This window comes from Carcharhinus amblyrhynchos, chromosome 6 (genome assembly GCF_965287045.1).
Source record: "Carcharhinus amblyrhynchos chromosome 6, sCarAmb.v2.hapA, whole genome shotgun sequence".
NCBI lineage: Eukaryota > Metazoa > Chordata > Chondrichthyes > Carcharhiniformes > Carcharhinidae > Carcharhinus > Carcharhinus amblyrhynchos.
The window spans coordinates 124,802,951-124,818,000 of NC_137329.1; the positions used below are offsets into that span (position 1 = coordinate 124,802,951).

Below are 15,050 nucleotides of genomic sequence, written 5' to 3' on the forward strand. Positions count from 1 at the left end.
TATACTACATCTACTGTTTCTCCTTTATTTGCCTTGCTAATTACATCTTTAAAAAATACAATAAATTTGTCAAATATGATTTTCAGTTTCATAAAAACATGTTGACTCTGATCACACTATGATTCCCTAAATGTGTTAACTGGCCTCTCATCCCTGGTTTCCCTCTCTTTCTTCAAGAAGTGTTACATTTGCTAACTTCCAAACTGTTGGAACAATTCCACAAACTAAAGAAATTTGGAAAATCATAACCGATGCATCCACCATTTCTGGACAATGTCACTCTCAAACCCAATATGGAATTCATACCTCAGTTCATAAACTCTGCCAAATCCAACCCCTTAACAGCCAACATACCTCAATGTGGAACAATGAATGTGTGCTCTGCCCCCATTTCAGAACAGAGACTCAAAGCCTGGCATTGAGTGAACTACTTTTAATGAAATTCACGACTTTAGTGCCTTTCAACACCACCTCAAAAGCGGATGGAATTCCTTTCAATGCCAATGTCTCGTGGTGAATGAAGCAATGATTCCAAACAATGACCTAACCAGCTGCTTCCTTAATTCTTATTATAACTCCAGTTATTCCCCAGTCATGTTGGCTGCCTCACTGCTTGTGATGCCTCTGTGATTAACCCAATCGAGCCCCGCACTTTCTAACCAACAATGGGACTATGCAAACTTCAAAGAACTGTGCACCAGTCATGTTGGTTGGCAATGTCAAGCAGCATACCCTCAAAAAATTCATGGGGCCATTGTAGGTTGCGCAATCTGTAATGTCTGTACTTTCATCTAGCTGTATTGAGAGCTCTTGTGCTAACTTTAAATGAGAAATAATTGTACTTTTAAATTCTCAGCAACTTCAGAAATTCAGTGGGCTACCGTGTTATCACTAAATGGGATGTATTTCAGTTTTTCAGCTGACCTCTCATCTAGGACCATGCGAGCCATGTCTAGTGTCTCAGGAAAAATTAATCTCTGCAATAGTGTGGGGCATTTTCTCTTTAACTACCATTTAAAAGGCTAATTGCTCTTTGTCATTCAATGTTTTTTTTGCCAAGAACTTAAGCCTATGATTTCAGTTCATGTTGCATTCTTTGAAAAAAATCCAAAGGCTTGTTCTCAAGTTTGCCATGTTTAGTCTTCAGATGTCTTTGCAGTTTGGAGGGTTTTAAACTTATATTTGCCAGTGTTTCCCCCACATACCATTGTCTTTGCATCCTAATTTGCGTTGGCACAATTACTGAAACAATACCTCAAGAAATTATCCTTATTCTGCTTTGTTCCTGATTTTAGTTTCTTCTTTGTAGACTGTTCACTGGAAGCTGTGGCGCTCTGTAGCGAGCTAACAGTAGCACTGTTTTGTCTTGTTGTGGCCTCTCTGGAGCAGCTATCTCTATCAGATTCCGATGTGAGATCCTAGCCAGTAGGCACACTGCCTATTAATGTCTCTTGCTGTCTCTTTCTTGTCATGAAATGATCTATATTTACAGTCCTCGTCTAGCTTGCCTCCAGTGAATTAGGGCGGCGTAGCGGCACAGTGGTTCCACTGCTGCCTCACAGCGGCAGGGACCTGGATTCGATTCCCGGTTTGGGTCACTGTCTATGTGGAATCTGCGTGTTCTGCCCCGTGTCTGCGTGGGTTTCCTACAGGTGCTCCAGTTTGCTCTTACAGTCCAAAAGATGTGCAGGTTAGGTTGATTGGCCATGCTAAATTCTTCCTCAGGAGCCAAGTGTGGCGACTCAGGGATTTTCATAGCAACTTCATTGTAGCGGTAATGTAAGCCTACTTGTGACAATAATAAATAAATTTTGAGCTATAAAAAACTTTAAACCGTGCCAAAAGCATATATGTACAGAGCGATTGGTGCCAAGTGTACGTGCAGGGCAGAGTGACATGTCCGTTGTGGCCTCTTAAGATCAGAGGCGACTATTATGTTCATTTTTACTCGATGCATGGAAGTTAGCTTCTCCAGCCAGAAGGTGTTATAAAATCTCTTCTACTTCTGCTTGGGACATGCATCCGACAGTCTCAGTACTTCACTTTATCCATCCTCTGTACGGCTCATAAACATAATTTCTAATGGAGTAAAAAGTTGAGGCAATGGGGTTTGGCTGCATTTAGAGTAGTGTGCAATTCTTGGTATCCTCATCAGGTGAGTTTTGGGGGAAACCAAAAGCCTTTTTATACCATCCTGCAATCCATTACAGGTCGCTTTGAAAAGACTTGGTACAGACCCTTGGTAAGACTGAACCTGAGGATTGTTTATAGTTTTGATCTCCTTACCTAAGGAAGGATGTACTTGCCACAAAGGGTGAATAAAGGTTCATCAGACTGAAACTTTGATGATAGAGCTGATTTATTAAGAGAGATTGAGGAGAGTGGGTCTATATTCTCTAATGTCTAGAAGATTGAGAAGTGATCTCATTGAAACATACTGGATTCTTTCAGGCTTGACAAACTAAACATAGGAAGAACATTTCTCTTGGATGGGAAGGCTAGAACCAGAGGACACAGAGTCAGACTAAGAGCCAGGCCATTTGGAACTAAGGTGAGGAATCTCTTCTCCAAGAGGGTGATGAATCTTTGGAATGCACTACCCTAGGGAGATGTGAAGGCTCAATCATTGAGTGTGTTCATGACAAAGATCAATAGATTTCTAAATATTAAAGAGAACAAGCAATATGGAGCTAGTACAGGAAAAACACAGTTGAGGTAGATGAGGAGCTAGGATCTAGGCACAGCAAGTCTAAGGGGCCGAATAGCCTACTTCTGCTCCTATTTCCTGTGCTCCTATATTTTCAAGGGCAGTAGTGTTGGAATGGAAGTTAAATAAATAGGAAGTAAGGAAGATGATATATGAAATCAGTAATTCTGATCCCATATCTTGACCAGACTGTGAATCATTATGAGCGAATTGAATTTAAAATGCACATCTACACTAGAATATAGTATTAGTAGCAAGTTGGTTTTCAATTACAACCAATGGAAAAACGTCAGATAAAATGTCCAGTTTCCATACAGTCCGAAAACAATTAATTTAATCAGATCTTACCTGCTTCATTTTGCCAGTAACAACTGGTGGGAGCTTGGCTCGGAGTTGTTCCTCCTCTTTGCATGATGCTGGAAACCCACTCAGAAAAGCAAGATTCTGCATTAAGATTGACCCAGGAGATTCTTTATCTGTGGTCTAGTCAACAAAATTAATTGCTATTAATTTTTTGTTGTTGTTACTGAGAAATAAAAGTTATGAAAAATGAGAGATTTCTGATGCAGAGGCTGACAGTCAAGCAAAATGTCAAGCCACAGTTTGACTAATAACTCAGAGATACAGGATAATGCACTAGGGACCCAGTTCGAATCCCAGCGTGGAAGATGGTGGAATTTGAATTCAATGAAAATCTGGAATTAAGTCTAATGATCACCATGAAACCACTGTGAATTGTCCTAAAAACCCAGCCAATTCACCAATGTTTTTACAGAAGGCTATCTGCTGTCCTTGCCTCGTCTGGCCTACATGTGACTCCAGAGTCATTCCCTCTGAAATGGCTGGCTGAGCAAGCAACATAGTTATATAAAATCGCTAAAAAGTCAATAAAGTTACGAAGCTGGATGGACAACCCAGGGTCAACATTGGCATCAGAAACAACAGCGGCAAACTCCACTCTCTCACCCTGCAAAGCCCTCCATCTGTGTCAAAATTGAGAAGTGATCTCACTGAAACGGAACAGAGTCAGAAACTGATAGCCAAGTTCCGCATATGAGGATGGCCTCAACTGGGATCTTGGGTTCATATCACACTACATGTAACCCCCACCATTTGACATGGGCTTGCAAAATCCTACTAACTCTCCTGGCTTGAGACAATTCACACCTCCTTAACCTGTGATTATCCCGCTCTCCAGTCGCATTGTCTGTACTTGTAAAGACTTGATTACTTGTAAAGACTCGCATTCCAACTATTATCTTGCAATTGCGTCTCTGTCTACATATGCCATATTTGTGAACGCAACTCTCCACTCACTGAGGAAGGAGCAGCGCTCCAAATAAAGCTGTTGGGCTTTAACCTGGTGTTGAGACTTCTTACTGTGTCAAAATTGAGAGAGCTGAGCAACAGACTAGTCATGCAGCAACTTGACATAGTCAAACACTCTGAATCATACCTTACAGATAATGCCCAGACTCCACCATTACCCTTCTTGGGTATGCCCGGTCCACCAGCAGGACAGATTCAGAAGAGGTGGCAGCATAGTGGTATACAGGTGGAACAGTGTTGTCATGCAAGTCCTCAATATTAATACTGGACCTCATTAGGTCTCATAGCATCAGTCAAACATGGACAAGGAAACCTCCTGTTGATTATCTGTACTACTCATCTCTCAATTAGCACTTCTCTATGTTAAACACCACTTGAAGGTGGATGCAGAATGCACTCTGGGTGAGGGACTTCAATACTCATCACCAAGAGAGAGCCGGTAGCACCTAGTACAGACCAAGTTGGCTGACTCCTAAAGGACGTAGCTGCTAGACTGTGTCTGTAGCAGGTGGTAAACACCAGGAGTGAAGTGGGGTGACTGACCTGAACACCCAGGCCGCATCTGGGGAAGTGAAGCATTAAGGAATCCGAGTAAAACTGGAGCCAATAGGAATTAGGACAACTCTCCACTGGCTGCATTCAAGGAACGCACGGCCGAGGTCAAAGTGGAGAACGCAGAGCTAGAAATTGGCTGGATATGAGGAGGTCGGAGGGATATCTGGGAAAGGCCCAATATTCAACAATGTGTCTTGCCTTTCTCTGATCGGTTTGCACAGGGAACATTCCCGAAGGCTCCAAGGCACAAAAGAAGATGAGACTGCGATGGTTGGCAGTCAATCATCTCAGTTCCAAATCATCTCTGCAGGAATTCCTCAAGGTAGTCCCCTCAGCTCAATCATCTTCAATGGCTTCATCAATAACTTTCCTTCCAATTTAAGGTCAGAAGTATGAATGTTTGCTGATGATTGCACAATTTTCAGCACCACTCGTGACTCCTCAGATACTGAAGTGGTTCATGAGCAAGACCTGGACAATCTCCAGGCTTGGGCTAACAAGTAATATTCGCATCACACAAGTGCAAGACAATGATCAACTCTAATAAGGGATAATTTAACTATTACCACTTGCGATTCAAAGACATTAACATCATTGAATCTCCCACTATTAACCATCCTGGGGTTACCATTGACCAGAAGCTGAACTGGACCAGCCATATAAATATTGTGGCTACAAGATCAGGTTACAGGCTAAGAATCCAGTGGCAACTAATTCACCACCTATAAGCCACATGTGAGAAGTGTGATGGAATACTTTCTACTCCCTCCAACAACACCCAAAATGCTTGACACCATCCAGGACAAAGCTCACTTGATTGGCATCTGATGTGCAAATATTCACTCCCTCCACATCAAGACACAGTGGCAGCAGGGTGCACCATTTAGGAATTCAAAGCTCTTTAGACAATAGTTTCCAAATATACAATTGCTACTATGTAGAAAGACGAGAGCTCTGAAGAAAAGTCTTATGAATTCAAAAGTTAAATCTGTTTTTCTCCACAGGTGATACCAGACTTGCTGAGTTTTTCAAGCATTGCCTGTTTTTATTTCAAATTTCCAGCATCCACAGTATTTTGCTTTTACTTTGGTTAGATTCTCACCCCTACTAGCGGACCTGCTGGGTTATAACAATCAACAATGGTTTAGTGGACAATATTCAATCAATTTTTAATTTCAGATTTAGTCATTGAATTTAAATTCCACCAGCCGCCATGGTGGGATTTGCACCATTGTCCCTAAATCATTTCTGGATCACACATCCACCGATGTTATCACTACACCACTACCTCCCTGGTTTTGGTGGATTTATTTCCAAAATAGTCATTGCATAAACTATAAACATTTTCAGTAGATTGAGGAGTTGTTTATCCAATATCCATTGCTGTGGAACAGCTCTTGGATAAAGCAGTGCATTTAAACCCAGAGACATGACGGATGGTTCTCCAGCCGTTATCAGCACTGAGTAAAGCACTTCCTATTCCACAACTGCCATTGCTTTCACAAAGCCCACAGCTTCACATTGATTTGCATACACCTCACAAGAATTTGGGGATCAGAGGAAGCGAACTGTAAGGGAAAGTCCCCGTAATCATAATTCAATAAAATTTCCACATGCAACAGTAATCAACAGGCTGTGGTCCAGTATTTCAAGTTGCAAAAGGAGTAGATGCATTGAAGGATACCCATAGTTTTTAAGTTAGAAGTTTCCAAGTCTCTCAATAAGCATCCAATTTTTGCAGTTATTTTTTTGGGAACACCAGTTTATTCAGATTTCATTGTCCCTCAATAATTTGATTGGAGAAATAAAGAGTTAAGGATCTAGATGGCACCTACTGAGACACAGCAAGTTGTGTAAATGCTAATAGGAAATTACACAGGAATATATATAATGGAACATAGATTAAGTGAGTGGACCTAACAATGGTAGATGGGAGATCTATACAGAGAAACCTGAAACCGTACATTTCAAAACAGATACACTAGAACAATTTCTTAATGGAAATACGCTAGAAACTGAGAAATGTATCTCCACATCTACAATCACTAAAAGCTAGTAGACTGATGCAAATGTTGACCTTTATCTCAAGGGGGCTGGAATACAAAGGAGAAGAAATGATACTTCACTTGTCAAGTGCCATGATCTGATTCCATTCAGTTCTGGATGCACATCTGGAGGAGTTCAGGACAGATTTACCAGAATGGGGTTTGTAGGGTTAAATTACGAGGACAGGTTGCAGAAACATTGCTCGTTTGTCCTTAGAAGGTTGAGAGGGATGTAATTAAAGTTTAAAAGGATTTAATTGTGCAGATACAGGGGAGTTATTTCCTCTGGTGAAGAAATCCAGAACAAGCAGAAAAAATCTTAAAATCAGAGCTAGACCATTTAAGAATGAAATAAAGAAGTCACATTCACAAAGGGTAATGGAAATCTGGCATTTTTCCATCAAAAGACTATCAACATTGGGTCAATTGAAATGTTCAAGACTGATATTGATAGGATTTTTACTTAGCAAGGAAATCAAGACATACAAATCAAAGGCAGCTCAACAGTAAGATATATAATGAATCAGTATTTTACTTCAGCATTAACTGGTTTCATGCATTTAAGTAGTTAGGCGATCATAAAAATAATATAAAATACAAAAACCTACCAAATAGCCTCTCCATGCCAGTCGTTTACCATTTTGCTTTTGTACTGCTGAAAGTGCGTCATCCACTAAAATAAAATGTTGAAACATTATCTCGCAACTTTCCTGATATATTTGAAACCTGTGATTCCAAGTATTCCATTATGTAAATACACTATAGAACTATTTAAAATAATTGTTGAGCTGGCTGCAGCCGCAGCAATTTTATGAAGAGGTTTATCACCTAATTTACATATCACATGCCAAAAGATATAACTTAAAAAATAACAGCAATGGATCTGAATAAACTTGAATACAGTTCACACAAACTGCACTCAATTCAGTCACTGCTGAAGTATGAAATTAATGACTTGTTCATTTGTTTTCTGTGCTATTGCTTGAAGGAAGAATCTGGCCAGGACTTAGAACTCCCTTATCTTTGAATATTCCAAAGGGATCTTTAATAGTGGGGCAGCACGGTAGCACAGTAGTTATCACTGCTACCTCACAGCGCCAGGGATCTGGGTTCGATTCCTGGCTTGGGTCACTATCTGTGCGCAGTCTGCACATTCTCCCTGTGTCTGAGTGGGTTTCCTCCAGGTGCTCCAGTTTCCTCCCACAGTTCAAAGATATGCGGATGAGGTGGATTGGCCATGCTAAATTGCCCCTTAGTGTCAGGGGGACTAGCTAGAGCAAATACATGGGTTACGGGGATAAGGCCTGGGTAGGATTGTGTTCGGTGCAGACTCGATGCTTCTTCTGCACTATAGGAATCTATGAACAGACAGATGTAGCCCCAATTTAGCATCTTATCCAAATGACTACATGCTCTGTTTCAATTACCAAGGACATACCACAGTTCCAAAACCCAAGTATAAAAATTTGGTTTGCACTGTTCTAAATCTTTTCCATTTAATCTCATATCTACATCCCCTATGTATTTGACTTCTGTTTTTTAACAAATGAACTGGGCATTTTTTCAGTTTATCAATTTAAACCAGAAGTTTATTTAGTCTTACATGTAGTGTAAAGCCATTCTTACCTTCTTTTTGATTATCAAACATAATTACAGTAATATTGGATGATGGGTTTTTCAGCTTTGGGATTTGTAATACATGTTTGGCAGCTTGAAAGTAAGGGTAGAGTGAAGGCAGTTCCTTGACTGTAATATTTGCTGGCAAACTCGGATCCAAAACGATCATTGGTCCCTGCACACATTGTGACAACAAACATTCTGGTTGCTTCTCACTGTAATCAACAAATCTGCATTAATATAGTGTAGTTAACAAAGAAAGTGCCAATTAGTAAGAAGGACATCTACTACTCCATGTTCACTGCTTTAGTCCCTTCAGCTTTATTACAAAAACATTTGTATCTACTGTTAAATTAGTTTTAATACAGGCAAATTTGATTTAACCCTTTTGCCAATCAATTTAGTATTTTACATTCCTATTTCAATGAGGACAATAAGACAATCTTATTAACTGATGTTGTTATTTCCACAGCAGCAACAACAGCCCTCAGATGACTTGTACCATATAGATTGTGGATAAGTTCTGGGGAGTCAGGAGGAGACTTACTGCTGCAGAATTCTCAGCCTCTGAACTGTCCTTATCTTCACAAAATTTATATGGCTAGTCCAGTTTAATTTCTAGTCAATGATAACTCCCCCAAGATGTTGACCATGGGGGATTCTGTAACACCTTTGAATATTCTGCGGCAATGATTAGATTTTCCTTTGTTGTAGATAGTCACCTTTGGCACTTGTGTGGTGTGAATGTTACTTGCCACTTGTTAGTCTAAGTCTAAATATTGTCCAGGTCTTGCTGCATTTGGACATGGATTGCTTCAGTGTCTGAGAAGTCATGAATGGTACTGAACATTGCAATATTTAAAGGGAATAAGCAAGAGTGGTACCCCCCACAAATCCAACACTGTGGAGCTCAAAGGTTACAGATGATTGATTCATAGGAAAATAAAGTATAAAAATTGTCTTGAATACAGCATTGTGTTATAATTATTCTTTGGTTTATTTTGTTCATTTTGTGGAATGTGGACATTGCTGGCTAGGCCGGCATTTAATGTCCATCTCTAGTTGCTCTTTAGAAAGAGGTGGTAAGCTGCCTTATAGAACCACTGCAGTCCCCAAGGTGCACGTACACCAACAGTGCTGTTAGGGAAGGAATTCCTGGATTTTGACTTTCAATAGTAACCCCCAAGGATGTTGATCATGATCAAAAGGCTCCTCACTACGTCGCCTGCTATTTATTAAGAAAACGTTTGGACGCTCTTGTCTTCAAGTATCTCAGAATAGAAATCAATTACATCACAGTCATTTCCAATAACCTCTGAGCCAAAGATCAGGATCTGTCAAAGCTAAGAAACTGCAAATTGGCTTTCAATAACTTGATTACCTGTCCTACTTATAATATGTTAAACCTACACTGTGATAAAAATACATGTAAACCAGTTATAACACAATAACTTGCAACTCTCAAAAAACTTTTCAAAAGTCTTTTGAAGTTTAGCATCAATTACAAGCTAATTACCTTTTTTTAGTGGCTTCTGTAGCATTTCCAAGACTTTCCCTAAAAAAAGAAAATGCTAATTTATTAACAGCAAAAACTGAAGAATCTATTTAATTTAAATGATTATAGTAGCTGACACTGTAACCAAAGGCTCAGTACCCTGGAATTATATCATAAAGAGTACCATAAATGATACTCATGGATCTGCAATTAATCTGAAACATTCTTAAAAATCATATGGTCATTATCCTGAAATGTGAACACTGATGAAAATTACTGGAACACAACTCACTTCCACACCAGCAACTGCTGCCACAGATCATTTCACAGCAGTGTTCCATCCATTTGTACTTTAAAATACACAGGTGTGAAATATTGAATGCGGATTTTTATTGATAGCGAAAGGTGAAGGTAAGGTTGATACCACTATTCAAAGTTCCACAGAGAAGCTGACCAAAATTCAGTGTCGTCTCTTGTTGAAATCAAGAATTTTTATTTCAAAGGAGGTATGGGGTATGGTCTTGTTCTAGGCTAGGTTGCTTCTTGACATAATCAACAGCGAGCAGTGTTGTGAATCCCAGAATCTCCCTGTAGCAGCAGGCTAGGTTTAGAATAGCTCTGGGGTGACCATTTGAACTTGTGGAAACGTTGCTAGCAGCTGGGTATCTACATTCATGCCATTTTAAAGCCTTATCTTCTGTTGATTTTAATTGAGTCACATTGAGAACAATGACTATTCCCCCAAATGATTGGGCAGACCAGGGTCAGGCCTAATACATAATAAGTTAAAGAACTGCTTTCCCCCCAAAACTTTTAACTATAATTTGATTGGTCTATTTTAGTTGGGAATCCTTCCCCAGGTATTGATACTGACCCTTAAAGTATATCATTCCCTCAGGTAATCATGAATTTAAAGTTCAGCCTTTGTCATTTGAACTTATCTGCCTCGGTTGAAAAGATATACTAGACTTTAAGCTCCACATTTACCCGAAGGGATTGGATTGAACCCGATTCAGTTTTAACAGTACTTGCTGCTAGTTGATCATTTTAATTTATTCTCAGATGGGGAAGTCTCTGGCAAATATTACCTCATGCAGCTGTCTAGGTAGCTTCAGAGGACAGCTAAGAGTCAACAAGTTTGGTGCAGAGTCCCAAACCAGACAAGCAAGCAGATTACTTTCTCTAAAGGTCATTAGTGAAATAATTAGTTCACCACAATCCAAGTGTTTCATGGTCCCTTGAATTTGAAACTCCCAAATTTAGTGTTTGAACTAATAAGAACATAAGAAATAGGAGCAGGAGTAGGCCATCTAGCCCTTTGAGCCTGCCCCGCCATTCAATAAGATCATGGCTGATCTGAAGTGGATCAGTTCCACTTTCCTGCTCTCTCCCCATAACCCATAATTCCCTTGTCTATCAACTATTAGTTTGCATTATTAGTCCAGGCTTCACTGATTACCAGTCCAGTAACATAACCTATCTCAGGTCTATACAGAAGCCTGGGCAGTGAAAAGAGGGGTATTCAAAATTTGTAAACCACTGCCAAAAAAATTCAGAAATTGAAAGAAAAACACACTTCAATGTACGCTGGTCTCTCTTCATCTGTTCCCTCACTTCATGTAGTTCCTTCAGTAAACCTGGGTCTGTACCATTCACCCATGTGTAGACCACATCAATTGGCATTGGCAGACATAACCTAACATATACAAAAATAGTATTAGAGTAGTTATTCTTATTCTGTTCCAATTAACTATGTACATACTTGCATAACAGATATTGTAACACACAGTTGTTTGACAGGCATGTTGAAAAAACCCTCACTAAAATATATTCACACAGATTCCATATACAATATCGTGCAATCAACTTTGACAAGCATTTAAACTGACAATTCAGTTTCTTTTCTGTAACTGAAAGGGCTATAAAGTCAATCATTTTAAGTACATTTCAGTTGATGCAGTCTAATTACAGTACAACTTAGAAGTTGTTCTCTCCCTAAAGCAAAGGTAACAAAGCGGCACATACAAATTTTGTTAGCTCAGTTCTAATAAATTTAAATACCTTGCCTGAAGCATTCTTTGAACAATTACCATATCCAGATACTGTGGAGATCAAAGCTATCCTTATTATGTCAGAAATAGCACTGACAAATGCTAAGCAAATCTCCTTGTTTTCCATTCTTACCAAATGCTTTCAACACACCCTCAAACCATTCATACACTGAACTTTATTTTTTTCTGCATCCAACATCTGTGCAGTCTCCATGCTTGCCAATTTTATATTGCACGTCTATTGGTGCAAAGCTGAAACCACCTTACACAGCAACCAGCATCAGCTGAGGCTTAGTGGCAGCAATCTTGTCTGAGTTAGAGTGCTATGGATTCAAGTCACTTTCCAGAGGCTGAACTGCAAACTTTAGGCTACAGTTTGGAGTAGTACTGAGGGGGGACTGTGATGTCATAGGCACTGTCCTCCAATGGGACATTAACTAAAGTTCTCCTTCCAAGTAGGAGTGGAAAATCCCATTATTTCAAAGAGCGAGGGAGCCCTCTCAGGTGTCCTGGCCAATATGCATGCCTCAACCAACAGACTACCTGGTTGGTATAAGAACATAAGAAATAGGAGCAGGAGTAGGCCATCTAGCCCTTCGTGCCTGCCCCGCCATTCAATAAGATTATGGCTGATCTGAAGTGGCTCAGTTCCACATTCCTGCCCTCTCCCCATAACCCTTAATCCCCTCGCTTATCAAAAACCCATCAACCCACGTCTTAAAAATATTTAGCGAGGCAGCCTCCACCACTTCAACGGGCAGAGAATTCCAGAGATTCACCACCCTTTGAGTGAAGAAGTTCCTCCTCAACTCCGTTCTAAACCGCCCCCCCCTTTATCTTGAGGATGTGCCCCCTAGTCCTACTGTCCTTTCTGAGAGGGAAGAGTCTCTCCACCTCTATCCTATCCATCCCATTCATCATCTTATATGTCTCAATGAGATCTCCCCTCATTCTTCTAAACTCTAACGAGTACAAGCCTAGTTCATTCAGCCTCTCCTCATAGCTCAACCCCCTCAACTCCGGTATCAGCCTAGTAAACCTCCTCTGCACTCCCTCCAAGGCCAAAATATCCTTGCGTAAGTGTGGCGACCAAAACTGCACACAGTACTCCAGCTGCGGCCTCACCAATGCCCTATACAGCTGCAGCAAGACCTCCCTACTTTTATATTCAATCCCCCTCGCTATTAAGGCCAGCATCCCATTAGCCTTCCTGACCACCTGCTGCACCTGCAGGCTGGGTTTTTGCGACTCATGCACAAGGACCCCGAGGTCCCTCTGCACCGTCGCCTGCTGCAGTTTTGCACCACGTAAGTAATAGTCCTTCCTACCGTTATTCCTACCAAAGTGGACCACCTCGTACTTGCCAACATTAAATTCCATTTGCCAGTTCCTGGCCCATTCGCCCATTGCTTCTGCAGACTCTCCACACCCTCCGCGCAATTTGCCGTTCCACCAATCTTGGTGTCATCAGCAAATTTCGACACCATACACTCGGTTCCCTCCTCCAGATCATCTATATAAAGTATGAGTATTACGCTCAAGTTTGTGGAAGCTTGCTGCCTAACTGGCTGTTGCATTTCCTACGTCACAACAATAACTACACTTCAAAAGTACTTAAGGTTATATAGCACTTCGGCACATTGAGGTCATGAAAGCTGTGATATAAATACAAGCCCTCCTTCAAAGTTCCAATTTAACCAATACATGTATTTATGCACTAAATGTAGGTTCAAGTCTTCCTTTCACCCATTTCCAACAAACAGATGCATTTTCATCTGGCCATGAGTTCTGAAAGTGCATTATTTTCAGTGGTGAAGAACAAGCTGATGTGTCTCCTTGATGACTGAATCACCCAAAATACCACTCAACAAACCCATTATCTAAATTAGATAAGGCAGATCAAACAGGTTTACGGAGTTGAGAGCCCCCAAACAAGTTGTAACAAGTTTAATCCTTGCATTTGCAATCTGAAATGTTTGAACCAAGCAATCAAGAAGCATCTGAAACTAACATACTTTACCTATTTTGGAAAGATTTTCCAGCTACATTATCACGATAAGAATCAAACATGACATGATATTGATCTCGGCTCCATTCCAAGACAACCTAGAAAAAATAAAATTGAAAAATTGGATTTTCTTTTGCTTTGTATATTAACATTTTCCTGTACAGTTCAATATCATCCTAATAGGAAAAGAAGCAAATGCATAGGGACTGAACTAAATATTTCCTGAGCTGTAAACAGTTACCCAATGTTACTCGAATTTATTGAATTGGTTGCAACTGTTACTAACGTAGATTATTTTTCAACTCAACAATATGTAGAATATAAACGTAAAAATTAGGAGCTGGAGTAGGGCCTGCTCCGCCATTCAATATGATCAAAGCTGCTCCTCTATCTCAATGCCATGTTCCAGCTTCCTCCCCATAACCTTTAGTGCCATTAAAATCTAGAAAGTTATCTATCCCTTTTCTCAAATACATCTTGACTTGACCTCCACAGCTTTCTGTAGTACAGTGCAATAGAGTACTCTCCACTTGCCTGGATAAGTACAGCTCCAAAACATCCAGGCCAAAGCAGCCTACTTGATAGACACCCCATCCACCGTTGTCAACAGCCACTCCCTCTATCAGATGGACTGCAATAATTTAAGGCTTTTGGAACAGTATCTTCCAAATTCACAACCTCTCACATCGAAGGACAAACAGCAGAATGTGCTGGGAATACGACCACTTCAAGTTCCCTTCCAAGTTGGAACCAAATTGCCGTTCCTTCACTCTCTCAGGGTCAAATTCCTAGAATACCCTCCCTAACAGCATTGTAGATGTACCTAAACTACATGGACGACTCAAGAAGACAGCACACCACCACCTTTTTAAGGGTAATCTGGAAAGGGCAATGAATTCTGGTCTCACCAGCAACACCTGCATCCCATGAAAGATTTTTTTAGAAAATGAAATCCTTCTGTACCCTAACATAGGAACTTAAGAACAGGAGGCTACTTCATCTTCAGTCCATTCCACCACCATTCAAAGAGATCATAGCAGATCTGTCACCTAGCTTCACAGCCCTGCTCTTGTCCCACATCCTTTGATAGTTTTGGCTAAAAAAAATTCTCTCAAGTTTTCAAATTAACAATTCTTCTAGCATCTGCTCCTCCAGGTGCTCCAGTTTCCTCCCACAGTCAAAGCGACACGCTGGTTAGGCATTGGCCATGCTAATTCTCCTTCAGTGTGCCCGAACAAGCACC

General features: G+C 40.4%; 1 protein-coding gene across 1 annotated transcript in view; it reads right to left on the reverse strand.

The window, feature by feature from the left end:
* The window catches only part of LOC145344314 (N-acetylglucosamine-1-phosphotransferase subunits alpha/beta-like), a 60,246-nt gene extending 46,345 nt beyond the window's left edge, over positions 1–13,901 (reverse strand). The window contains exons 1-6 of the mRNA XM_080191414.1: positions 13,820–13,901; positions 11,325–11,444; positions 9,770–9,808; positions 8,263–8,468; positions 7,245–7,309; positions 3,056–3,190 (exon numbers count right to left, since the gene is read on the reverse strand). Of these exons, the coding sequence (XP_080047540.1) occupies positions 3,056–3,190; positions 7,245–7,309; positions 8,263–8,468; positions 9,770–9,808; positions 11,325–11,444; positions 13,820–13,869 (615 nt within the window). The 5' untranslated portion in view covers positions 13,870–13,901. The remainder of the gene's footprint in view (positions 1–3,055; positions 3,191–7,244; positions 7,310–8,262; positions 8,469–9,769; positions 9,809–11,324; positions 11,445–13,819) is intronic.
* Positions 13,902–15,050: the final 1,149 nt, after the last annotated feature.